Below are 25188 nucleotides of genomic sequence, written 5' to 3' on the forward strand. Positions count from 1 at the left end.
GTTTTGCAGTTCATACAGTGGATCTAATGCTCAAATCCAAGCCTCCAGGGGTGCCTGGGTGGCTCAGTCATTAAGCGTCTGCCTTTGGCTCAGGTCGTGATCCCAGCATTCTGGGATCAAGCCCCGCATCGGGCTCCCTGCTCATTGGGAAGCCTGCTGCATCTCCCTCTCCCACTCCCCCTGCTTGTGTTCCCTCTCTCGCTGCCTCTCTCTGTGTCAAATAAATAATTAAAATCTTAAAAAAAAAAAAAAATACACCCCAACCTAAACCTCCAAGAACCTAAGCTCCACCTTTGTTTATTTTGCTGCTACTACCTTTCTTGGTGCCTGAGTCTGCACATTAAGTGTACGTTTGATTCTCTCTTCCCAGTTGTCTGCAAGTTATTTGAAGTTGTGTTTTATTCCCTTGGAACATATATGTATATATAAGTGAGCCTATTCATATATTAAATACATTGCAGTTCAGTATTCTCTTTCTCTGTAAAAAATCATGCTCCTGCTCTCTGAGCCTTGTTTCCCCTGTGTGTGTGTGTGTGTGTGTGTGTGTGTGTGTGTAAGTAGAAGTGAAGCTTACTTGTTACAATAATAAAACTAGAGCTTTATGTAATGAATTTAATTTCTGGGATAACTTTTCGGCCATGCACTCCACATCCACGAGTATGTATTGCCTGTGAAGAGATCAAGCCTAATGCTAGGCTACTGAGAAGTGATTTCACACTCTTCAAGTATAAGTGTCCTGAAATTTCATATAATTGTACCTGTAACTTTGTATGTTGACTGGATGAGAACATGTATACCAACAAAAGCTGATACGAATTCAGTAACAATGTTAATGGATTTAAATTTTATTCATTATATATATCATCAACATATCTTTTTAAAGATTTTATTTATTGATTTTTTTTGAGATGTGGGGGGAGAGCGCAGAGGGAAGGAGAGAAGCAGAATCCCCATTGAGCAGAGAGCCAGATGTCGGGCTCCATCCCAGGACCCTGAGATCATGACCTGAACCAAAGTCAGACACTTAACCAGCTGAGCCACCCAGGTGACCTCATCAACATATATTTTTAAAATAATAGTACATACAGGGGTGCCTGGGTGGCTCAGTCGTTAAGTGTCTGCCTTCGGCCCAGATCATGATCCCAGAGTCCCAGAGTCCCGGGATCGAGCCCCACATCAGGCTCCCTGCTCAGCAAGAAGCCTGCTTCTCCCTCTCCCACTCCCCCTGCTTGTATTCCCTCTCTTGCTGTGTGTTTCTCTCTCTCAAATAAATAAAATCTTTAAAAAAAAAAAATAGTACATACAAATACAACACATATATGCTTGGTGCCCCTAGTACTTACAAATCTTGGTAACTTCATGGTTCCCAGTTAAGAGTCACTGCTATAAGGATTCTGGATTTGTCCTACATCACTCATTCTTGCCTTAGGAAGCTGCTTGTGAGAAATTTCCTACAGTGCCAAAGGGTTGGAAAAGCATTGCTTCCCTGAGTAATTGCTTTGTTTTCCTTTTAGACGGTAGGAGGGGTGCCTGGCTGGCTCAGTGGGTAGAACATGTGACTCTTGATCTCTAGGTCGTGGGTTTGCCCCACATTCGGGGTAGAGTTTAATTAAAAAAAAAAAAAAAAAAGATGTAGATGGTGGGACCTATGCAGCTGACTTCCCATTTTCAAATTGGCCTTTAAGAAGTTTAGAAGCAAAAACATCACTCAGCCATATAGCCGTATAGTTCCTTGGGGCCAGCTTAAGTTTTCTGTTTTATACTTTGATAGTGACTTCCTGTTGTAGTTTGCTTGGTCTTGATTTTTTTTTTTTCATTTATATTTTATCGTTTTATTGCATGTGTTTCCCAAAAGCCAACGAAAATTCTATGAAAATGAATAAACACTCTAGCCCTTCTATGACCAGCTATATGTTAGGTCCTGGGTATATCTGTTCTGAATACTGATACCTATTTGCATATGTCTTGCTCTTTATGCTGCATGTGAAGCATGCTCAGAAGTCAGAATTTATACGGGAAAGCCCAACCTAAGCATACTATTTATTAGAAGAATGTAGTTTCATTTAATATGAATCACTTTCAGAAACTTCTTACACTGTCTACTTAACCGTATCTCAAAAAGTAGAATGTCTCTTGTGGAGGGAAGCAAAGCCTCGTTGATGATGATAGCATGCCTCTAACAGGTATAAGATCACTCCTGGCAGGGGTAATTTAAAAAATCCACACGCAGGACTGGGAGGGCAACTTTTTTCAGTGTTTATTCTTTTGAGTTTTGTACCGTGTGTGTATTATCACCTATTCAAAAAAATTTATCAACAACGTTCACAGTTATTTTCAGTAGAAGTGTAAAAAATTTCTCTCCAGCCTATTAGACTATGAGCTCCTTGAGACAAGGAAATAATGCTAGATTTCTCTCTTTGTATTTCTGAACCTAGTCCAGTGCTTTATACATAGTAAGCCCCCGGCTGGTGTGCATAGATATAAATTGGAAACCAAGAGTTACAAATTTCAATAGGATCACGGCTAAAAATTGTTGACTGTGGATGTGTCCCCTTAATTCTGCTACTCTTTTTAGAGTGAAGCTGAGCGCAGCTTCCTTGCTCTGAAGTAAGATTGATTTTTATTGAAATTCATTAAAAGAACTTAAAAAACAACTTAGTAGAATTTTTCCTAGTCATGGTTCATGTTTGTTTAATTATTACAGTGGAATTTTTCCAGATGTGACCTCCAAACTCCTTTTCATCTCTTTTTGCAGATCTTTGTAGAATTTGATGGCTGTAACTGGAAGCAACACTCCTGGGTTAAAGTTCATGCTGAAGAAGTTATTGTGCTTCTGCTGGAAGGGTCTCTGGTGTGGGCACCCCGGAAGGACCCGGTCCTTGTCCAGGGCACTCGAGTCTCAATTGCACAGTGGCCAGCCCTGGTGAGTGACTTATTGGCTAGGAACATATTTGGGCTTTACTCCTATACTATAACTGTAACTATGGTATTTACCCAGTAGCTGAACTCTTTAGAATTCCCAAAACTCTGAGCTTGTCCCTAAACATACTTTTATTCTAAAGCAAAAATTGGGATATCTTGTCTCCTGTGTCTTCTGAAACTTACTTTGTTTTATTGAAGTATAATTAACATACAGTGTTTATATTACTTTTAGCTGTAAAATATAACGATTCAACAATTCTACATATTACTCAGTGCTCATTGTGATAAGTTTACACTCAGTCCTCTATTTCACCCCTGCCCCTACCTACGTCCCCTCTGGCAACCACCAGTTTGTTCTCTGTATTAAAGAGTCTGCGTTTTTTGTCTCTTTTTTTCTTTGTTCGTTCATTTTGTTTCTTAAATTCCACATAGTGTGAAATCATATGGTATTTGTTTTTCTTTGTCTGACTTATTTCACTTAGCATTATACTCATTGAGTCCATCCATGCTGTTGCAAATGGCAAGATCTCATTCATTTTTACGAATGAATAATAGTCCAGTGTGTGTGTGTGTGTTCTTTATCCATTTATCTGTGGATGGACACTTAGATTGCTTCTATATCTTGCCTATTGTAAATGATACTGCAAGAAACGTAGGAATGCATGTATCTTTTCAAATTAGTGCTTACGTTTTCTGTGGGTAAAATACCTAGTTGCGGAATTAATGGATCATCTGGTAATTGTATTTTTAATTTTTTGAGGACTTTCCATATTGTTTCCCACAGTAGCTGCACCAATTTACATTCCCACCAACAGGGCAGGAGGGTTCATTTTTCTCCACATCCTCACCAACACTTGTTATTTCTGGTGTTTTTGATACTATCCATTCTGACAGGTGTAAGGTGGTATCTCATTGTGGTTTTGATCTGCATTTCCCCGATGAGGAGTGATGTTGAGCATCTTCTCATGTGTCTGTTGGCCATCAGTATGTCTTCTTTGGAAGAATGTCTGTTCAGGTCCTCTGCCCATTTTTAATTGGATTATTTGGGCATTTTTATGGTGTTAGGTATTTTGAATATTAACCCCTTATGGGATATATCATTCTCCAAATATTTTCTCCCATAGAGTAGGTTTCCATATCATTTTGTTGATAGTTTCCTTTGCTGTGCAAAGGCTTTTTATTTTGGTGTAGTCCTGATAGTTTATTTTTGCTTTTGTTTTCCCTTGCCTGAGGAGACATATTGAGAAAAATGTTTATATGGCCAGGGTCAATGAAATTATTGCCTATGTTTTCTTTTATGGTTTCAGGTCTTAACATTTAGGTGTTCAATCCACTTTGAGTTTATTTTTTTATTGGTATAAGAGAGTGGTCAAGTTTTATTCTTTTGTATGTAGCTGTGCAATTTTCCCAACAGTATTTGTTGAAGAGACTATCTTTTCCTCATTGTATATTCTTGTGTCCTTTGTCATAGGTTAATTGACCATATGAGCTATAAGCATGGGTTTATTTCTGGGCTGTTTATTCTGTTCATTTGGTCTTTGTGTCTAATTTTGTGCCAGTACTGACATTTTTTATATTAGATAATATTTGATACTTTTGTCTCAAAGAATTTTTTCACCCTGTCTTTTCATAGTAAGGCTATGAAACAATGTAATCCTTAAAGGCTTTTCTTTCCGTAAGAAGTCATTATTTTTCCCCCAGCTAGATAAAATTGACATACAACATGGTGCAAGTTTGTGAACAACATGATAATTTGATGTACATATATATTGTGAAATGATTGCCACATAATGTTAGTTAATACATCCACTGGTTCACATAGTTAATATTTGGTGTATGTGTGGTCAGAACTTTTAAGATTCACTTTCTTAGCAACTTTCAGGTATACATTATTGTTAACTTCAGCCACTGTGCTTTACATTAGGCCCCCCAGAACTTATAACTGAAGTTTGTACCCATTGACCACCTTTACCCATTTCATATTCCCCCGACCCATAGGAATCACCAGTCTCCACTGTATCTCTGAGTTCTTTTTGTTTGTTTGTTTTTGTTTATTTGTTTATTTTTTGTAGCTTCCACATGTAAATAAGATCATATGTTTATTTGTTGTTCTCTGACTTATTTCACTTGGTATAATGCCCTCAAATTTCATCCCTGTTGTTGTAAGTGGTGGGCTTTCCTCCTTTTTTGCTGCTGAATAGTATTTCCATGTGTGCACACACCATATCACTTTCCTTATCCATTATTCCATCACTGGATGCTTAGGTCATTTCCATGTCTTGGCTGTTGTGAATAATGATGCGGTGAATGTGGGGGTGCAGATAATCTTTTGAGATGGTGATTTCATTTTCTTCATATATATACCCAGAAGTGGGATTGCAGCATCATATGGTAGTTATAGTTTTAATTTTTTGAGGATCCTCTGTTGTTTTCCATAGTGAGTGCACCAATTTACGTTCCTCTCAGCTGTTCACAAGGGTTCCCTTTTCTCTGCCTCCTTGGCAGCCCTTGTTATTTTTTGTCTTTGATGATGGCCCTTCTAACAGGTGTGAAGTGATGTCTCCTGGTGGTATTTATTTGCATTTCCCTAATGATTAGTGATGTTCAGGCCCCCTCCCCACTTTTTTAGGGAGAGAGAGTGCCCACGGAAGTGGAAAGGGAGACAAGGGGAAAGGGAGAGAGAGAATCTCCGTTCTCAATGCAGTGCTTGATCTCAGGACCCTGAGATAATGACTTGAGCAGAAATCGAGAGTCAACACTTAACTGAGTGAGCCACCCAGGAGCCCCTGTTCATCCCCTTTTTATGTACTTATTGGCCATTTGTATATTTTCTTTGGGAAAAAAATGTCTATTTGGGTGATTTGCCCGTGTTTAAAATTAGATTATTTGGTTTTTTGCTTTTGAATTGTATGAATTCCTTATGTTTTGGGTATTAACCCTTTACCTAATATATGATTTCTCCCATTCCTTATATTGCCTTTTCATTTTGTTGGTCATTTCTTTTGCTTTGCGTAAAGCTATTTAGTTTGTTATGGTCTCGCTTATTTATCTTTGCTTTTGTTTGTGCTTAGTTTTTTGGTTTTTTTTTTTTTTTTTAATTTTTGTTTTCTGCAGTCTGACAAAATAGTGCTGTAAGTTTACTTCTGAGAGTATCCATTTGTTTATATGCTGTTAGCAAAGTAAAGGCATAAATGTTACTTTTTAAAAATCTAATTCTATGGCTAACCAGAGTAAATAAATAATATTCAAAACAAATATTTTTTACCTATTGATTATACACAACATCATTTACTGTACTGTCTTTTTGTTTGTTTTTAAGGCCATTTCCAATTGAACTTTTAGAAGAAACTCAAATGGACATGGGCCCCTGGGTGACTTTTGTAGGCTGTTTATGAAACAGCAATATGAATTTACCCATAAACATTTATACCAGTGATTATTTTACAAATCTCACAAAGATTTCAGGAGTTCTAGAGATGATAATGGTGTAAGTCTTTATTCTGGGAATTTACTGTAATTTAGCCCTCTTAAAGCCTGACAAGATTAGTCAGATCCCTAGAGGGATTGAGGAATTTCTCATTCTTTGTGTCCTTCTTAGCTGTAAATACGAGTATATTGAGCTGACTTTCTGCTCGAGTCTGCTTCCTATAATTATTTGTGGGGTAGATGCTGGGTTAGGAATGTTTTTAAGGACTTACGCTTTAGCTTATCTGTATTTACTGGGATAAAATATATTAATAATAGGTATTTTCTCTGAAGTTAAATATGTGGTTGAATTGTTGTCTGTTTTCTCTTCCAAGTACTAATCAATTTCTTGTCCTTTCTCTTTCACAGACTTTCACTCCCCTAGTAGATAAACTTGGTTTGGGTTCTGTGGTTCCTGTTGAATACCTTCTGGATCGAGAGCTGCGTTTCCTGTCAGATGCTAATGGATTACATCTGTTTCAGGTACTTAACACTTGCTCTAGTCTTAAACTTATTTTTCCTCCTTGCTAGTTTTTTTTTATTATTATTATAAGTATGTTCCCCCTTTTCTTTTAGCATTGAAAGAAGTACTTCCTCCTAATAATTCCGTGTGCCTTTTTTTTTAAGATTTTATTTATTTATTTATTTGCCAGAGACAGAGAGTACAAGCAGGGGGAGAGCATCAGGCAGAGGGAGAAGCAGACTCCCCGCTGAGCAGGGAGCCTGATGTGGCACTAGATCTGAAGACCCTGGGATCATGACCTGAGCCAAAGGCAGATGCTTAACTGACTGAGCCACCCAGGCGTCCTTCCCTGTACCTTTTAAAGTTTCTCTGCTACCTTGGAAGTTCATTCACTAGCTGAGGCTTGTTTCTGCTTCTGCGCACCCCACCCTACCCTGAAACCACTTAAGACTTAAGACCACGATTCTAAGAGTCTTTTCAGAAGGTGGCTTCCCAGAGGTAGCTGCTTGTATAACTTAAGGGCGCCTATATACTTAGGTCAGTGGCAGATGAGCTGGGAGTTTGGGCTGATTCCAAGCAGCATTAAATATTGAAGAGCTTAAGTTTATCTCTACTTACAAAGAAAAGGGATAAGTTAGTAGTTTAAACAAACTAGCATTTGAGTTAGAGTTTCAGAATTTATGGATGATAATATTTATTTCTCACTTGAAAGGTTTACTGTCTGAAGGTTAAAAATTGGGACATTTCTAAGAGTTTTGCTGTCTTATTGAAGCAGCCAAAGACAGTATTTTCTTAACTGTGTTGTGTGAAATATTAATGATGATTTCTTTGTTGATACGTCTTCCTCCCTCTTTAGGCCTCACTCCCTCTCACCACCCTTGCCTTATTCATCTTTGGGGTACTGGTGCTTCTATGAGTAGGCACTCATTAAATGTTGGATAAATACCAAAATATGCCAAAAGATTTACGTGAAATACGATATTTTGTGGTCAGATATGTATGGGAAACACTGACCAAAACAAAGTTTTTTCTTCCATGTCTTCTCAGAGCCTTTAATATACTACTGTGTATAGAAAGATAGAGTATATAATATTTCCTGAACCTAACTGATCCTAGCATCATTATTTTTTGCAGAACATCTCATGAGACTAGGGTTTTACATAACATTCTTTGGCGGTGCTGGCATAGAGCTCCTCAAGGGTATGATTTTTCTAATCTGGTTAGATACTACTGCTATTTATTTTAATATTTGGTTGTTTTCTTCTTTTATCTTTACCAGATGGGAACAGATAGCCAAAACCAGATTCTTTTGGAACATGGTGCACTGAGAGATACAGTTAATGCTTTGATCAGTGACCAGAAGCTACAAGAGATATTCAGCCGAGGTAAGAACAGGTAGTCTTCTGTCCCTGAATCCTGAATCAGGTATGTGATCAGTGTTGAAAGTGATAGAATGGGGAAGACACCATGCAGCTCTAAACATTTGTGCTGCTTTTTGTGGGGAGAGTCAAGAGTATCCAGTTAGCTAGATCTCTAGAATAGTTTGGAAAAATAGGATCTCACTCAGACCACTGTCTCCTCTTTAAATTACATTTCATAATATCTAATTTTGTCGTGAGTTTTGTTCTGTTGGGTTTTTTTTCCCATTTTTAAAATATTTATTAAGGACAAACTTGTGGGTGCCTGGGTGGCTGAGTCAGTTAAGCATCTGACTCTTAATCTCAGCTCAGGTCTTGATTTCAGGGTCATGAGTTCATGTCCTGCACTGGGCTCCATGCTGGGCGTGGAGCCTAATTGGAGTGTTAAGATAGTAGAGCTAGAAAATCTCTGCCCTTACTGAGCTCAGTGTCTGAAGTTCTCAAGGAGTAAAGACTATTAACGTAAATAACAACTTAGAGTGCAAGGTATGTTCATAAAAGAAGGCGTCCACAGACTTATTCACGTTAACGTGTTGTTTTTTTTTTTAAGAATGAAAAGAAAAGAATTGTTAGCTTTTTCTAGTTCAGATACAGATTTTGCCCAAGGTTCCACATAAAGAATAGACTCTTTATTCTTCCCTTTATGTTGCACATCTACTCCCCTTGCTTTCTGAGCCTCTTGAAAATCATGATTTTCAGTGAAATAGGGTCTTCGGTTCTCTTCTGTCAAACTGTATCTGAATGGGTAAAGGTAGGAAAACTGGTTTATTGGGGGAAGGAGAGTATCAGGAAAAAGTGATGTTTAATAATCAAGGAAAAATATGGAGGCAGAAAGAATGTGAGGAAAAAATTAATAGCAGAGAGAAGAAAGTAGAGTGGACAGAATGAGAGGAGGAAATGTATGGGAGTATGTATAGAAAAACTGAGGAAACTTAACTACTGTTCTGAGAGATAATATTTAAAATGAGTAATGATTTAGCTATATAGTCTCAAATATATGAGATATGGAAAAGAGAGAAACTGTCCTTCGAGAGAAACTGTTCTTGGAGGGCCAGCTGAAATTGCAGGGTAACATTACTTACTGATAAAGTAATATCTTTAAAATTCTGTGTTCCTAGGAAGACAGGTGCTTTATTTGTTCAGACTATTATTAGTGCAGAGGCTGGAAACCTCATAAATTGAACTCTCCACCTACTGTTACTGAAAGGCAGCAGAGTGTAAATGATTATCGTTCCTGTGGTCACTTAACAGTATACTCAACTTACTGGCCTTCCATTTTTTATATGTATGTGTCAGATCAGATATGTCTGATAGATTTTCTACTACCTGTAGTTGTTGTTTGTAAGTTTTCTTTCTCTTCCCTATATTACTTCTGCAGTTGGAAAATTGACAATAGGTGAAATCAGATCTGGGATATGCTAAGGAATCTCCAAATAAACAGAATTTACAAAGATCACTAGAAAAAAAATTGTGTTTTGGTTTTAAATTGCTGAGTATGGTAAATCTGAAAGTGCTCATTTATTCAACTCCATACGAGAGAACTGAAACTGCTAAATATTTACACCATATAGTTTTCCTTATGCTTTTAGAAATAATTATGAACTATAGCTTAGCCAAACATACTCAGTACTGACTGATCTCTCCTTTAGGTCCCTACAGTGTCCAAGGTCACAGGGTCAAAGTATACCAGCCAGAGGGGGAAGAAAGTTGGATCTATGGTGTTGTAAGCCATCAAGACTCCATCACCCGTCTTATGGAGGTCTCTGTAACTGAGGTGAGGTTTTGGCTCATTTCCTTTAAGATTCATCCATCCTCTTACAGAGAGTGATGTCGAGGAAGGGAGCACTTGACTATGTATTAGAAGACTTGGGTTCTGTCTCTGGTTCTTTCACTTAATGACTGTATGACCTTGAGGAAAAGCTGTTCAACTTTCTTAACCTCATTGTTCTCATCCGTAAATTGAGAGATAATTAGGAACTCTCCAAGCCCCACCTCAGCACTGTTTTGGGAACTGAGATAATATATTGGAAAGTGCTTTGAAATCTGTAAAAATTAATATAAAAATGTAAAGTGGTATTGTCCTGATTTTATCATATCCATAAAGGTTAGTAGTTTAAAATCTAGTCAGTGAGGATTTGCTTCTGTAATACTTACACCACTCCCCTTTAGATGCTAAAAACAATGAATTGTTTCTAATGAAGTAAATAAAAATAAAGCACAGCATCTAGAGCTACCTGGAGAATTTTCTAGGAAAAACAACAGATGAGTGTTTTGAGGCAAACAGAAATGTATTTGTGCTATCTTTGAATTGGTTTCAGATTTGCCCTTTGCAGTCACATGTAATGTAAGCGTAAATGTTTTTACTTAATTCCTTATTGAGTTTTCAAAACAATTAATAATATTCATTTTAAAATGTCAGAAATACATATAAATAAGGTAGATATGGAAGCCACCCTTTCCGCTAGGCAAATATTCACTCCCCTCATTGGTAACCACCATTAATAGTTTGGTATGTATTCCATAGTCTTTGAAATATCTTGTGTGTGTGTGTGTGTGTGTGTGTGTGTTGTAATATTTGCACATTACAAATTTATGTGATAAGTGTATGAGCCATATTTTATTAATAAATGGGATTATACAATATATATAGTTCTGTAATTTACCTTTTTTACTTAGCTGTAGATTATCAACATCTTTCTGTGTAAATATACGTAGAAATTTGCCTCATCCTTTTAAAATAGATGCATGCTGTTCCACTGAATGGGTATATTATAACTAATTTAATCTTAAAGTGTTGGACATTTAAATCATTGTGCAAATAATGCTACGGTGAATATCCTTGAACATATATTATTATACACTACTTCCATTATTTATTGGTATAAATTTCTAGGTATATAATTGCTAGATCAAAGGATATGCACGTTAAATCTGACAGGGTGTTAAATCAGCTGCTCCCCATTGTTTTTATTGTTTATTGATAGAGTGGTTCTTTTAATGATTTTTGGTTCTGTAGGATAATACTTTCTGATATGTACAGAATAGGAAGATTTTAGAGATGCAGAATTTGAAATGAATGTCCCTAAAAGAGACACTTGGGCATTGAACTCAATTCTTCCATTCATTAGTTTAACAAATATGTGAGTGCTTATAGTATTCCCGACCTTGTTTTGGATGTTGTTATTCTGACAGTGAATGAGATAGTAGAGAACCCTGCTTTCATGGAACTTTCATTCTATTAGGGGAATAGAAACAAAGAGATAATTCCATGGATTAGAAGAATACATAATTATGTCTTTGGACAGGGCTTAAATCTTGTTTCTCCCCTTTTTCATATTTTCTGCTATCCTTCTCCTACTCTAGAGTGGTGAGATCAAGTCCGTAGATCCCAGACTGATCCATGTGATGCTGATGGATAACTCAACTACTCAGAGCGAGGTACAGTAGTCGAATGAGTCTCTGAGCAGACTCATGGTCTTTCTTTATCTTGTTATACAGATTCCTCATGTGCGTGTTATCCATGGATACCATTCAGGTTTCCACTCTAGCCACTACATTTCTTACTCCCTCCAAGTCTTGTCTAGTTAAGGGAATATAGTCTCAAGAAGGAAGTACAGTTGGAGCAAACCCTTTTAATCATGGCTGTGTTGCCTAAGCATTTTAGAAATCTTGGCCTAACTATTTCTTCTTACATTCTTTCAGGACAGGTGTATATGGTATATTTGAAAGATACAGTAGACAGTTAAAGCTGTAATTGGTAGTAATATTTATAACCTACCTAGTAATAAGAAATGGAGAAGCTGCATCTTTTTTCTTTCCATTAAGTGGTAGTGAGCTCCAAGAATTCTGATAAATCAAAAGGTGCCTAGTTCAGTGCTCAGCACACAGTGGATTACTCCATAATTACTATGAATCAGGCCAACTCTTGTTTCATTCAGAATTACCATAACCCAAAAAAAGATACATAATAAACCAGTGCCTGAACCAATCAAGGAATACTATGGGAATTTCTTTCACTAAGACATTGACAAGACAGCCATCTAGCCACATGTTCCTCATAGTCTCTTAGCATCTCTGTAATATTGCTGTCTTGGCCAGTCATACTAAGTCTATGGTTCTTCTCATCTTTATCCAGTCATTCTTGACTTGATAAAACAAAATCAAGTTAGGAAAAGAAGAATCAGGGTTAAATTTAATAGTTCTTTACTATGTATTATATTACAACAAGTAGGATAAGTCTCTTGACTGTTTATATGACTGAAAATATGCTTTACTTCGATGGTGTGTTGGGCCCCTTTTAATTCCCTTCCTTTCTTCATTCATTCATTAAGTACCTTTTACATGCCACACACTATGCCACTGGTCAGATATAACTGGAGAGTACTGGTCTCCATGTCTTATGCTGTCTACTCACATGTGAGTTGCTCACCGGAAGTAGGACGTACATATAAGTTATTGCTCAGGGAGGTTGCAGTGAGCCAAGATCAGCAACTTGGCTAGATGTATAAGAGGTGAGATCTGTGGTTTTCAGCAGCAGATTACCAGAAGTGTGGGGGAAACAACTATTTCTTGAGCTTGACTAAGAGCTGTAGAAGAAAATTAAGGGAGAAAAAGTTGGAAATGAAGGCAGCAAAAAAAAAAAGCGAGAATAGAGAGCTAGAACTGGCAAGAAGAAATATAAAATTTGAAAAAGTTACAGTTACAATAGCTATAATAATGGTTACAACAAAAATACAGATCTGTACAAAGAAGCTATAAACATTCAAGGGTAGTAAGATTAGTTTAATGAAGTTGGTAAATAATAATGGCTAAATAACTATATGTCACTAGCTTATTGCCACCCCAACACATGTTATCTGGGTAAAACTATCTGAAAGCTACCTGAATGAAGCTAAAAGAAAAAAAAGTATTGCTTTGTAGTGGGATACCATTCTAATAATGGTCTAGGTAAAAGTTCTTGCTTGAGAGCATGGTAGCTGAGCTCCAAGCCCCCTTCCCCTTGTCCTTGTCAGGGGAAGAGTTTATTTAGAGATAGGAATGATGTCTTCTAATCTTCTATCTTTTGAGGTTGCTTGGCCTCTCAATTAAGGCACAAGTCAGATTTCATGAGATAGGCTGAAATTATTGGAAGAGCTAAGAGCTTTGGCTGTTTGGTCTATGGTAGCCTGCCTTTTTTGCATTCGTTTGTCTAATAATTTGAAATAAGTTCTGGAGATTGTTTGTGTATTTACAGTGTCCACAAGAGCAATCCAAACCTGTCTCTGTTGGATTCACTTTTCCTTTGGTCACAGACTCACAAATGTTGGTCTTCCTATTGTTAAGTTGTCACCAGTTTTCTTAGTGACTTCTGGATAGAGGAGATTTTGTATTTCAATACTTGAAATGCCAGTTTCAGTCACACAAGGGGAAAATATGAAATAAAGCAGATTTTTTTTTCATCAAAGGGCAAATGAGCTCCCATCCTAGCACTAGCAGTCTTCTTTTGTAAATGAAATTCCACAAAATTTTCAAACCCTCAAAAGAGTCCATTTGAGGAAGCTTTTTACTTAAAGGAAGTTTTGCCAAGTGAGTTAATCTCTCCTAACCATTATCTTGAATATGTGTGTAAATTGAGTCACAGGAAGGTTGGAGCTTTCTGACTAACGGGATGTCTTAGAGCTGGAAATGGAATGTAGCAATCTGCCTGCTTTGATTGTCTGCTTCTAGAGATGGGAAAGAGCTAATGGTTTATGGTTTTCACAGGATGGAAGGTTTCTTGTAATAAATCTTTTTTGAATTTTGTTTTGTAGGGGGGTACGTTAAAAGCAGTAAAATCTTCCAAAGGAAAGAAGAAGAGAGAGAGCATAGAGGGGAAAGATGGCCGGAGGAGGAAAAGTGCTTCGGACTCTGGGTGTGACCCTGCATCAAAGAAATTAAAAGGAGACAGGGGTGAAGTAGACAGTAATGGGAGCGATGGAGGTGAGGCGAGCCGAGGGCCCTGGAAAGGAGGGAATGCCAGTGGAGAGCCAGGGCTGGATCAGAGAGCCAAGCAGCCACCGACTACATTTGTTCCCCAGATTAACCGCAACATTCGCTTTGCCACTTACACCAAAGAAAACGGCAGGACTCTGGTGGTACAGGATGAGCCTGTAGGTGGGGACACACCTGTACCTTTCACTCCATATTCTACAGCCACAGGTCAAACACCTTTGGCCTCAGAGGTGGGTGGAGCCGAAAACAAAGAGGCAGGAAAAACACTGGAACAAGTTGGCCAGGGCATGGTGGCTTCAGCAGCTGTGGTCACTACCGCCAGCTCCACCCCAACCACGGTGAGGATCTCAGACACTGGCCTTGCAGCAGGGACTGGGCCGGACAAACAGAAAGGCAGCCGGTTACAGGCCCCAGGAGAGGTGAGTTGTTCCAGGGGCAGATTTGCAAGATTTGGGTTCATTCTTTTACCCTACTTTAATGTTAACACGTTAAACAGCATCTAAAATGCCACAGGGGAGGAGTATTTCTGAGATGTGCTTAAATTGTACTCTGAATAGTCCTTTACTGCTCATTGGGCAAATGTGTATATTTTAATAACTTTATTAGCTCTTAAAAGTCACCTGAACAATTGCACTAATCAAAAACTGATTATAAAATCCAATTTAATGAGATGCTCAAATATATCTGGTGGGGAATCTTTTTAATTCAATTATCTATTTAGTTCACATAGTGGTTGAGCCTCTACCAGGCCTATGAGAGGCAAGGTTAATGAATTACAGTGTTGGTAACCGTGAACACTATAATTAAGGCTATGTGAAAGCGACTATTACCATCCCCTGTTTTTAGTTCATCATTTTCTGTGATATTTTCCTTTGAGGCTAGGCTTCTTTCCAGGATTTGATATGGCCATAAAAGTTTCTCTTTTTTTCTAACTTACTCTTTTTAAGCCTTACCCGGAAAATTTGATGGAATTAATCACAGTAGTATCCAACTTACTATGTTCTTTATCCGATACACATGTTCGTTGCTGAAATGGAACTTCTGTTAAATACAAGTTAACATCAAGTTGGCTTCCCAGTCAAATTTGAAACAATATCAGAACCATTTCTTACAGTCTTTTGACTCTTATTTTGGTCACCAAAGAATGATTTATGATGCTAGTCATTTTTTTTTTTCAGACTGGCTGTTTCCTCAAGTTGGAATATGAAATACAAAGACAAAATACTAAATGATTTTTTAAATTATGTATAGGAAACTACTGTGTGCTAAGTACTGTATATTATAAACAAAGAATTGAAATCCCTATTTGAAGGAGCTCACATCTTAAGATGGAATCATTTTAGGTATAACAGTGCCAGGTAAAACATGGCATATACATTTCATCTGAGTTCTTCCCCTCCTAGGAGATGCAGTTTGTGAATCCTTGGCGTGCAGGGACGGGGAGGGAGGTGAAAGGTCCAGGCAAAGGAAGAGAAGGCCTGTAAATGCAAATTTCACACTGTTCATGATTTGTCCACTGTTAGTTGACCAGCATTCCCAAGAGAACTAGGTGAGAATCTTATGTGGATTTCCACTGTGTAAGTCATCATATTGCTCAAATTAATTAAAATCCAGTTCATCTCAAAGGCAGTGTAGATGTAAAGGGGGATTACAAAGTAGACTACATTTTATACGTTTTATATGCTGCAGGAAGAGACACACTGAATGCTGTTATTCTTGGGGTAGCAAAGCTGAATAGAGGAAACGTGAATTCAAAGGGCATTTTCCAAATAGGTTGGAGAAGTTTCTGTGACTGTATCAGTGATTTTGGTATTGTGTCAGCCTAAGTATTGTCCTGGGATCTGATTTGAAAGTACAGAAATGGAGGTTTCCATTATGATGTCAAATCTAAAATAGGAACACAGCCCCCAGGAAACTTCTTGCCCGAAAAATTAAGTTGAAATCAGTTTGTCATCACTTTCTTATAAGAAAAGGATTTAAAATTTAATCATTCAAAGGAAAATGAAAGGCCATCCAAATTATTTTTCATTCATGTGTATATTTATTTTTAAAGGGTAACTTTAGTAGTGAAACCTGAGCTACCCGTGCTGGATTGTTGGAATCATGCAGGTGTCAAGGCTCCTGGCCAAATTCTGCTAATGAAACAACAGCCAGGGGCGCCTGGGTGGCTCAGTCGGTTACACGTCTGCCTTTGGCACAAGTCATGATTCTGGGATCCTGGAATCAGGGCCTGTGTCTGACTCCCACTCATCTGGGAGTCTGCTTCTCCGTCTCCACTCATCTGGGAGTCTGCTTCTCCGTCTCCCTCTGCCCCTCCCCCGGCTTGTGCCCTCTTTCTCTCTCTCACTTCATCTCAAATACATAAAGTCTAAAAAAAAAAAGAAACAACAGCCAGTCCTTAGGGCTATGTCCTTCTATTGTCTTCTTTTTTGTTGGGAGGGGGTTTAAGTCAGTAGTTGCTGATTAGTGGGAAGGAAAAGAAAAAGAATAATGGGGTGCCTGGCTGGCTCAGTCTGTAGAGCATGCGACTCTTGATCTCCGAGCCCCATGTTGGGCGTGGAGTTTACCTTAAAATTAACAAACAAACAAACTTCAGGTTTTTAACTCTAAAATGACCTGAAGCAGCCTCTGTAGCAGATGTCACCTGGAAGCAAGCCATAGGTGGCCTGCCTAGTTCTCATGCCTCTGTGCCACCATTAAGGAAAGTCCTAACGTAGGCTTCTCTTGCATATTTAAAGAATACCTTAAGTAAACAACCCCTCCTTTTTTGGACAGTAGCCGTTTAATTTATCTGGAATAATTTTTTTAATTGTAGAGAAGTAACCATTAAATTTACCATTTTAACTATTTAAAGTGTTATAATACTGTGGTATTTAGTACATCCACAGTGTTGTGCAGTCGTCAGCACTTTCTAGTTCCAAAAATTTTCATCACCCCGGAAGGAAGCCTGATACCCATTAAGCAGTCCTGGAATAAGTTTTGTTACCAATGTTTTAAAATGAATGTTTAGAGATAGCATCCTCTACTACCTGAAAGTTGGGTTTAAGTGTTCAGACCTGCATATGGAGGTTTCTCTTTGCGTGCATATATGGATGTGTAATATATATGAAAGGTATCCTGCTCTTTACACACACACACCTTTTATTCACATGCAGAAGTTACCATTTTCAAGGTGAAAAAAAGGAAAATGTTTTTTCATCTCCAGTTTGTCAGGCTGAATACTTACGTTTGGTGGGTGTATGAGTATTTATACTTTTCCTGTTTGGAGACTTGTTAGATCCTAATGATAACGAGGGTTCAGTGATGAGTGTGCCTTCTTTCTTTCTTCCTTTTTCTTTAAATTTATTTATTTATTTATTTATTTGTTTGTTTGTTTGTTTGTTTATTTATTTATTTATTTTTGGAGCCTAGGTGGGGCTTGAACTCAGGACCCTGAGATCAAGACCTGAGCCAAGATGAAGAGTCAGACACCTAACCGACTGAGCCACCCAGGCGCCCCATGAGTGTGCTTCCTATAATTTAACATCTTTAGGTCTAACTTTAATTGAAACAGATATTCCACTTTTAGGTTGATTTGGACTCATAAATAAATGGCCAGATTCTGAAAGGATCCGTCTTGGGGAGTTTCAGACTAATACAGAGAATATTTTTCCTTAACGTACAACGGGCATGTCATGGAACTGAAGTCACTTTTGTAAGATAGACAGCTAGTTTAAATAAATCAAAACTTTTAAATCAAAACTTTGACAATAGCTGAGGTCATTGAAGTAGATTAATATTACAGGGCCACTAAATTCATTTCACAGTAAAAGCTGATATCTGTCTGTTCAGAAACCCTTTCCTCCAGTTCCTGGTAGAGTCTTCACTTCCAAATAGAAACTAAGAAACCTACACAGCATCCTAGTGCTGTGACAGCCAGTGGTCTAACAACCAAGGGAGTGGCGGGATGAATGACATCCTGCTATCTCTAGCTCACCGTGTTAAAGATGCCCTCTGTGTGGTCTGTGGCAGGTTTCTTCCTTAATGCTGGTGAGATGTAGTTATAGGAGCAGTTTTCATGGAATTGTAGGAGAGAGAAGTTGATTTGACCCACAAGAAACATTGGCCTAGGTCCAGGAAAGAGATAATAAGGTTGTCAAGAGAAACCAGCATCACTAACTCAGGCTATCTTCTTTTCAGAATTCAAGAAATACTGTTCTGGCCTCTTCTGGATTTGGAGCATCTCTCCCAAGTTCATCACAACCTTTGACTTTTGGAAGTGGAAGGAGCCAGTCCAATGGGGTTCTAGCCACAGAGAACAAACCTTTGGGCTTCTCTTTTGGCTGTAGCTCTGCACCAGAGTCTCAAAAAGACTCTGATCTCTCCAAAAACTTGTTCTTTCAATGCATGTCCCAAACATTACCCACCAGTAACTACTTCACTACCGTTTCAGAGAGTTTGGCTGATGATTCCTCCAGTCGAGACTCATTCAAACAAAGCCTTGAGAGCCTCTGTAAAGGCAGATCCACTCTTGGAGCAGACACTAAATCAGGCTCTAAGGCTGGCAGCTCTGTGGATCGGAAGGTGCCTGCAGAGTCCATGCCCACCCTCACGCCAGCCTTCCCACGGAGCCTCCTAAATGCCCGCACCCCAGAGAGTCATGAAAATCTATTTTTACAGCCCCCTAAACTGTCCCGAGAAGAGCCCTCTAACCCTTTCCTTGCATTTGTGGAGAAAGTTGAACATAGCCCTTTCAGCAGCTTTGCATCTCAGGCACCAGGTAGCTCTTGCTCTGCGACCATTGTCACCTCTAAGGCAGCACCCAGCTGGCCCGAGGCCCACTGCTCTACAGATTCGGCATCTTTAACAAAGAAGAAAACTCTCTTCATCACAACTGACTCCTCTAAACTGGTGTCCGGTGTTCTGGGCTCAGCTCTTACCACCGGGGGTCCGAGCCTCTCTGCCATGGGGAACGGCCGCTCCAGCTCGCCCACCAGCAGCCTCACCCAGCCCATTGAGATGCCTACTCTCTCCTCCAGCCCCACAGAGGAGAGGCCAACTGTGGGGCCTGGGCAGCAGGACAATCCCCTCCTCAAAACCTTTAGTAACGTCTTTGGCAGGCACTCAGGCAGCTTTCTGTCCTCCCCAGCAGATTTTTCACAGGAGAACAAAGCTCCTTTTGAAGCTGTGAAAAGGTTCTCACTGGATGAGCGAAGCTTGGCTTGCAGACAGGACTCGGACTCCAGTACCAACAGTGACCTGTCAGATCTGAGTGATTCTGAGGAGCAGCTGCAGGCCAAGACTGGCCTGAAGGGGATTCCAGAGCACCTAATGGGGAAGTTGGGCCCCAATGGGGAGCGAAGTGCTGAGCTATTGCTGGGCAAAGGCAAAGGGAAACAGGCCCCAAAGGGCCGGCCGCGGACCGCCCCCCTGAAAGGTGATCTTGCTGGGGTTGTCCATTGGCTTGGCTCTGGCACGAGCCTTGAATGCCTGTTGTGCTCTTGGGCAGCAGAAGTCCTTTCTTTGATGGAAATTTCTATAGTCATGTAGAATATCATGGCCAGAAGGGCCCAGTAGAGGCCCCTCATCAGACCTTTTGGTTCAGGGCAGGATTACATCTAACCCAGCACCGTTACTAAAGAGGGATATCTACCTGTATAATGATAATTGCACAGAAGAGGACCCTTGATACTCTTTTTGCTCAGGATCTCTTTCCGGGTGTTTTTCTCATCCCTTTCTACTTCTCTTTGGCCCATCCTCTTTAATTTACTTTAGAGGAATTACTGAGTACTGGACTCTATTCTCAAATAGCAGCCTTTCATAGACTTACTTAAGCAAAAAGAATCACCCTTCACATTTGCTTCTCTCTGTTACTTACATATGGTTGTAACACCTCTTCCATAAACCATTAACTCCTATGCTGTGAGGTTATGGTCCAGAATTGTGAAGGGCAAGTATCTAAGAGAAAGTTGAACGGTAAAAGTAACTGTTGTCATTAGGAATTGGTATCCCATGGGGGCACAGGAGTTGTTGATTAGTAGAACAGTTGTGTCTCCGGAGGCTACCTTCTGCCTTCTTGGGTTTTCCTCACCCATGCCAGAGTTGTTTCCTCGTAATGGGGCACTTCCCACAAATTCTCTCCATGGTCCTTAGCTTCCGGTTGAAGCCTCTTTGTTCCCTCCCTTTCTCTCAAGGGTGGACCTGATAGGCACAAGCCCAGCCATGGCAAGGGGGAATGAGCCAGGTCAGGACAAGAATGCGTCCCTAGGAGGATCACGTTACTGGGTCTCATTAATACCAATCATGACCAGCCATTTCTCCCCCTTCCCTTGCCACAGTTGGCCAATCAGTGCTGAAGGATGTGAGCAAGGTGAAGAAGCTGAAGCAGTCTGGAGAGCCCTTCCTGCAGGATGGGTCCTGCATCAATGTAGCCCCTCACCTGCACAAGTGTCGGGAGTGCCGCCTGGAGCGGTATCGGAAGTTTAAAGAACAGGAGCAAGATGATTCCACTGTGGCCTGCCGCTTCTTTCACTTCCGGAGGTACCCAAACCCGTCTCTGTCTCCTTCCCGGTTTCCATGAGTAGTTGGTAACTCCCACTCTTTCTCTGAATCTGTAAGCCTATCTCATACCTTTTCCTTGTTTTCCTTGACCCCTTTGCTCTGAGTCTCCGCCATAGGAACCACTCAGGTGTGTTGAGATTGTGAAGTGACTTGTGGCTTTGTCCCTAGGGAATTGAACAGTCTCAGCTGCTGGCCCCTGAGCTTCATTGAGTTATTCCTAACTTGGGTTCCATTTGAAACCAGTGGTGTAAGCAAAAGGATGCCATGTTGTAGTATGGATCTGCCTGACCACTTTTTGCTGCTAAAGGAGCTTGAGTCTCTGAGAGAAGGGGAAGGAAGATTAGGACATGATGGGAAGTGTCTTTGAAATAGAGATAACTGGCAAAAATCCTGGGAATGTCCCCTGCTTTTACCAAACAACAGATATTTAGTCACTTTTCTTCTGCTTGATAAACTTAGAAGAATTTCTCCTAAATGATCTTTCAAGAATTCTTCATTTTTAAAATAAATCTAAATTAGGGTGGCTCAGGCGTTAAGCGTCTGCCTTAGGCTCAGGGCATGATCCCAGAGTCCTGGGATCGAGCCCCACATCAGGCTCCTCTGCTGGGAGCCTGCTTCTTCCTCTCCCACTCACCCTGCTTGTGTTCCCTCTCTCGCTGGCTGTCTCTCTATCAAATAAATAAAATCTTTTAAAAATAAATAAAATAAATCTAAATAGTTTATCCACATAGTGTGGATTCACTCATTCAGCAAATATTTACTGAGCACTTATTGTGAGCCAGACATTGTGGTGGGCATTGAGGGTTAAATGGTGTATAAAACCATAAAGATCCAGGGGCGCCTGGGTGGCTCAGTCATTAAGCGTCTGCCTTTGGCCCAGGGTCCTGGGATCAAGCCCCGCGTCGGGCTCCCTGCTCAGTGGGAAGCCTGCTTCTCCCTCTCCCAATCCCCCTGCTGGTGTTCCCTCTCTTGCTGTGTCTCTCTCTGTCCAGTAAATAAATAAAATCTTTAAAAAATAAAAATAAAATGATAAAGATCCAGACCTTGAGAGGTTTCCTGAGGAGACAGACAATAAAAAAGCAAAAAAGATTAAATATTTGGCATGTTAGCTGATAATAACTATGAGAAAAATAAAGACAGGAGAGAGGATTGAAGTAAGGGGAGGTTAGAGAGGCTACAGTTTAAATATGATGATTTGAGAAAGCGAGATTTGAGTAAAGACCTAAAGGAGGTAAGGGAATGGTCCTCACATTTTTCTGGGAGACAAGTCTTCCAGGTGGAGGGCACAAGAGCAACTGTCCGAAGGCTGGAATATTCCTGGTGTGTTTGTGGAGCTAGGGTAGCTCAAAGCTAGAGTGAGGGCAGGGGAGTTGAGGTCACAGAGTTAACAGTGGATCCATATTTTCAAGGAATACTCCAAGGGCCTTCGCTTTTGTACTGAAAGAGAATGGAGGTTTTGAGCTGATGAGTGACACTAAGGAATGTTTTAAAGGATCACTGTAACTGCCTTCTTGAGAATAGATTGTATTGAGGCAAAGGCAGAAACATGGAGAAATTAGGAGGCTGTTGGAACTATCCAGGTGAGAAATGATGGTGGCCTAGTGATGGAAGTGATGAGTCTGGTTGGATTAAGGATATATTTTGAGTGGGTCCCTGGGTGGCCCGGTTAGTTAAGCATTTGCCTTTGGCTCAGGTCACGATCCCAGGGTCCTGGGATTGAGCCTCACCTTTGGCTGCCTGCTCAGCAGGGAGTCTGATTCTTCCTCTCCTCTGCCTGCCACTCCCCCTGCTTGTGCTCTCTCTCCCCCTCCCTCTCTCTCTGTCAAATAAGTAAATAAAATCTTTAAAAAAGGTGGGGGTATATTTTGAAGGGAGAACTCAGATGATTTTCTGATGAATTAGATGAGGAGTACGAAAGAAGGAATGGAGTCAAAGATGATTCTGCAGCTTTTGACCTAAAAACTGAAGAATGGAATTGCCATTTACTGATTAGGAGATTTCTGAGGGAAAGGCAGGTTTGGGGAAGAAAATGGGAACTTTTAATTTGGGCTTGTTAAATTTGTGATGCCTGTTAGATTTCAGGATGGAGATGTTGAAAGGGCAGCTGGAAGCTCGACTCTCAAGTTGAAGGGAAAAGTCTAGACAGGAGGTTAAAAATTTGGATGTCACCAGGTATTTAAAGCTGTGTGTCTCCTTGAGATCATGGAAGGAGTCCAGGTGTAGATAGAGAAGAGAAGCATTCCTAGGACAAATCCTGGAGTTCTCCAACATTGAGAGACTGGAAAGAAGAGGAGGAGCTAGGAAAGGAGGTTGAGAAAGAACAGCCAGTAAGCTGTCCTGGAAGGCAAGTGAAGAAAGTATTTCCAGAAAGGAATAATGAACTGTGGCAAATACTGGGGATTGAGTCAGGTCAGATGAGGACTGAAAGTGACCATTGGATTTAATGGGGAGGAATGATCTTGTCAAAAACAGTTTTGGTGTGTTGGTGAGGGAAAGCCTGATCAGAGTGGATGAAGATAAAATAAAAGGGAAGAGGAACTGGTGACAGTTAGTATAGAAAACTCTCAAATGTTGCTCTTACAAACAGATAAATGGAGGGGGGCGTGGGATTGAGAGGATTTTTGAGATAGAAATTTTTTAGAGGATTTTTGAGATAGCAAGTTTATAGCAGGAGTGATTCAGTAGGGAAGAAAATAGATGATATAGAAAAGAGAATATGTGGTGTGATGCCTATGCAGGAGGATAGGATGTAGAGCATAGGTGGAGAGGGAGATCTTGGCTGGGACCTAGTTCATTCCGAGCAGCAGCAGGTCAGCTGGAACGTGGGCCCAATTGCAGGAAGGCCTGGTAGTATGGTCGGGGGAACTTGTGGGACATCTCTTCTGGCTCTTTGTATTTTGTCTCAGTGCAATACATAGCAAGGTCCTCTTGGGGAAGATTATACTAGAGGTTAGAAAAGAGAGGTGAGGATATGAAAAAGGCATCTAGGGGAGGGAGTGTGCACCAGGAATCTGTTGTGACTGGGAGGCAACATGAAGGGCTCACCCTACGTAGGTAGACATGAATTTCAAGTGTGACAGTGGACATGGCTATTTTCCTCTGGTCACGTTCAGTGGTGTGGGTGCACATGTGGAACAGGCGAATAGAGAAACTGAAAGGCATTTCTGAGAACAGTTTTTTGTTTTTTTTTTTAATACAGATTTTATTTATTTGTTTGTCAGAGAGAGCATGAGCACAAGCAGGGGGAGCAGCAGGAAGAGAGAGAAGCAGGCTCCCCTCTGAGCAAGGAGCCCAATGCAGGACTCAATTCCAGGACCCTGGGATCATGACCTGAGCTGAAGGCAAATGCTTAACTAACTGAGCCACCCAGGAGTCCCCTGAGGACAGCCTTTTAAAGAACACAGACATACTAAGTGTTCACAAGCCTTTCTGCTAGTGCAGAAAATGCATACTGTGTTGGTCAAATAGAGTGGAAGTTGTTTTTGTTTTTTGTTTTTTGTTTTTTGTTTTAAATATGTCTACATTCAGTTTGGGGATTGAACTTGCAACCCCAAGGATAAGATTTGGATGCCCTTCCAACTGAGCCAGCCAGGTGCCCTCCAGGGTGAAAATTCTTAATGCACCCTGATTGCTTTTAAGTCTCACCTAATGTTCTTTGCTCCTAGGGTTTTAGGTGTGTGTTAGTTTGCATGGCTGCTGCTGTTTACTGTGTATTTAGTTATCTACCTTTCTATCTCAGGTTGATCTTCACTCGGAAGGGGGTGCTCCGTGTGGAGGGGTTTCTGAGTCCCCAGCAAAGTGACCCTGATGCCATGAACCTGTGGATTCCCTCTTCCTCCCTAGCAGAAGGGATAGACCTAGAGACCTCAAAATATATCCTGGCCAACGTTGGGGACCAGTTCTGCCAGCTTGTGATGTCCGAGAAGGAGGCCATGATGATGGTGGAGCCACACCGTAAGATACCCTCTTGCTTCTTTTCCAGGCACTCCTGCCTGAGAACTTTTCATTTTCTGTTGCTTAAAGGAGGAGTGGTAGAAGTGGCAGATGGCATTTTCTGTGGATGAATTAAGACTGATAAGACTTTTGTTTGTAGCAAACTAAGTAGCTAAGGGCCTAACTGTATCCAACAGACCTCATTCCTTCCTTGATCCCTGTCTGGGCTTGGGTTACTCTGAATATTTTCAGTTTGCTTTGAGCCAATTTGTATTAGTAAGTGGTATTGTTTAGTCTGTGAATAGATGAAGTGCTACTGGGTACCATGTTTCACACCTAGAACCTACCATTACTCAGACATTTATGATATTTCACGTCTGTGAGATGCTGTACCCTGTTTCTACACCAAGGAAAATTCTACGAAATTATTCTCTACATTTCAAGTGAAGAATCCTCTTGCTTCAAACTCCCCCAAAT

The 25188-nt window shown here is 40.2% G+C and overlaps 1 protein-coding gene across 4 annotated transcripts in view; it reads left to right on the plus strand.

Annotated features, from left to right (window-relative positions):
• KDM3B (lysine demethylase 3B) overlaps positions 1–25188 on the plus strand; it is a 63124-nt gene that overhangs the window by 12194 nt on the left and 25742 nt on the right. For 2 of the 4 annotated variants that reach the window (XM_057307157.1, XM_026508078.4), the window contains exons 2-10: positions 2756–2923; positions 6757–6870; positions 8130–8235; positions 9918–10042; positions 11632–11706; positions 14058–14657; positions 18418–19654; positions 20556–20757; positions 24518–24732. In XM_057307157.1, coding sequence (XP_057163140.1) covers positions 2756–2923; positions 6757–6870; positions 8130–8235; positions 9918–10042; positions 11632–11706; positions 14058–14657; positions 18418–19654; positions 20556–20757; positions 24518–24732 — 2842 coding nt within the window. The remainder of the gene's footprint in view (positions 1–2755; positions 2924–6756; positions 6871–8129; positions 8236–9917; positions 10043–11631; positions 11707–14057; positions 14658–18417; positions 19655–20555; positions 20758–24517; positions 24733–25188) is intronic. The other 2 variants (XM_057307158.1, XM_026508079.4) reach the window with 1 other exon arrangement.

This window comes from Ursus arctos, unplaced genomic scaffold (genome assembly GCF_023065955.2).
Source record: "Ursus arctos isolate Adak ecotype North America unplaced genomic scaffold, UrsArc2.0 scaffold_5, whole genome shotgun sequence".
NCBI classification, from domain to species: Eukaryota; Metazoa; Chordata; class Mammalia; order Carnivora; family Ursidae; genus Ursus; species Ursus arctos.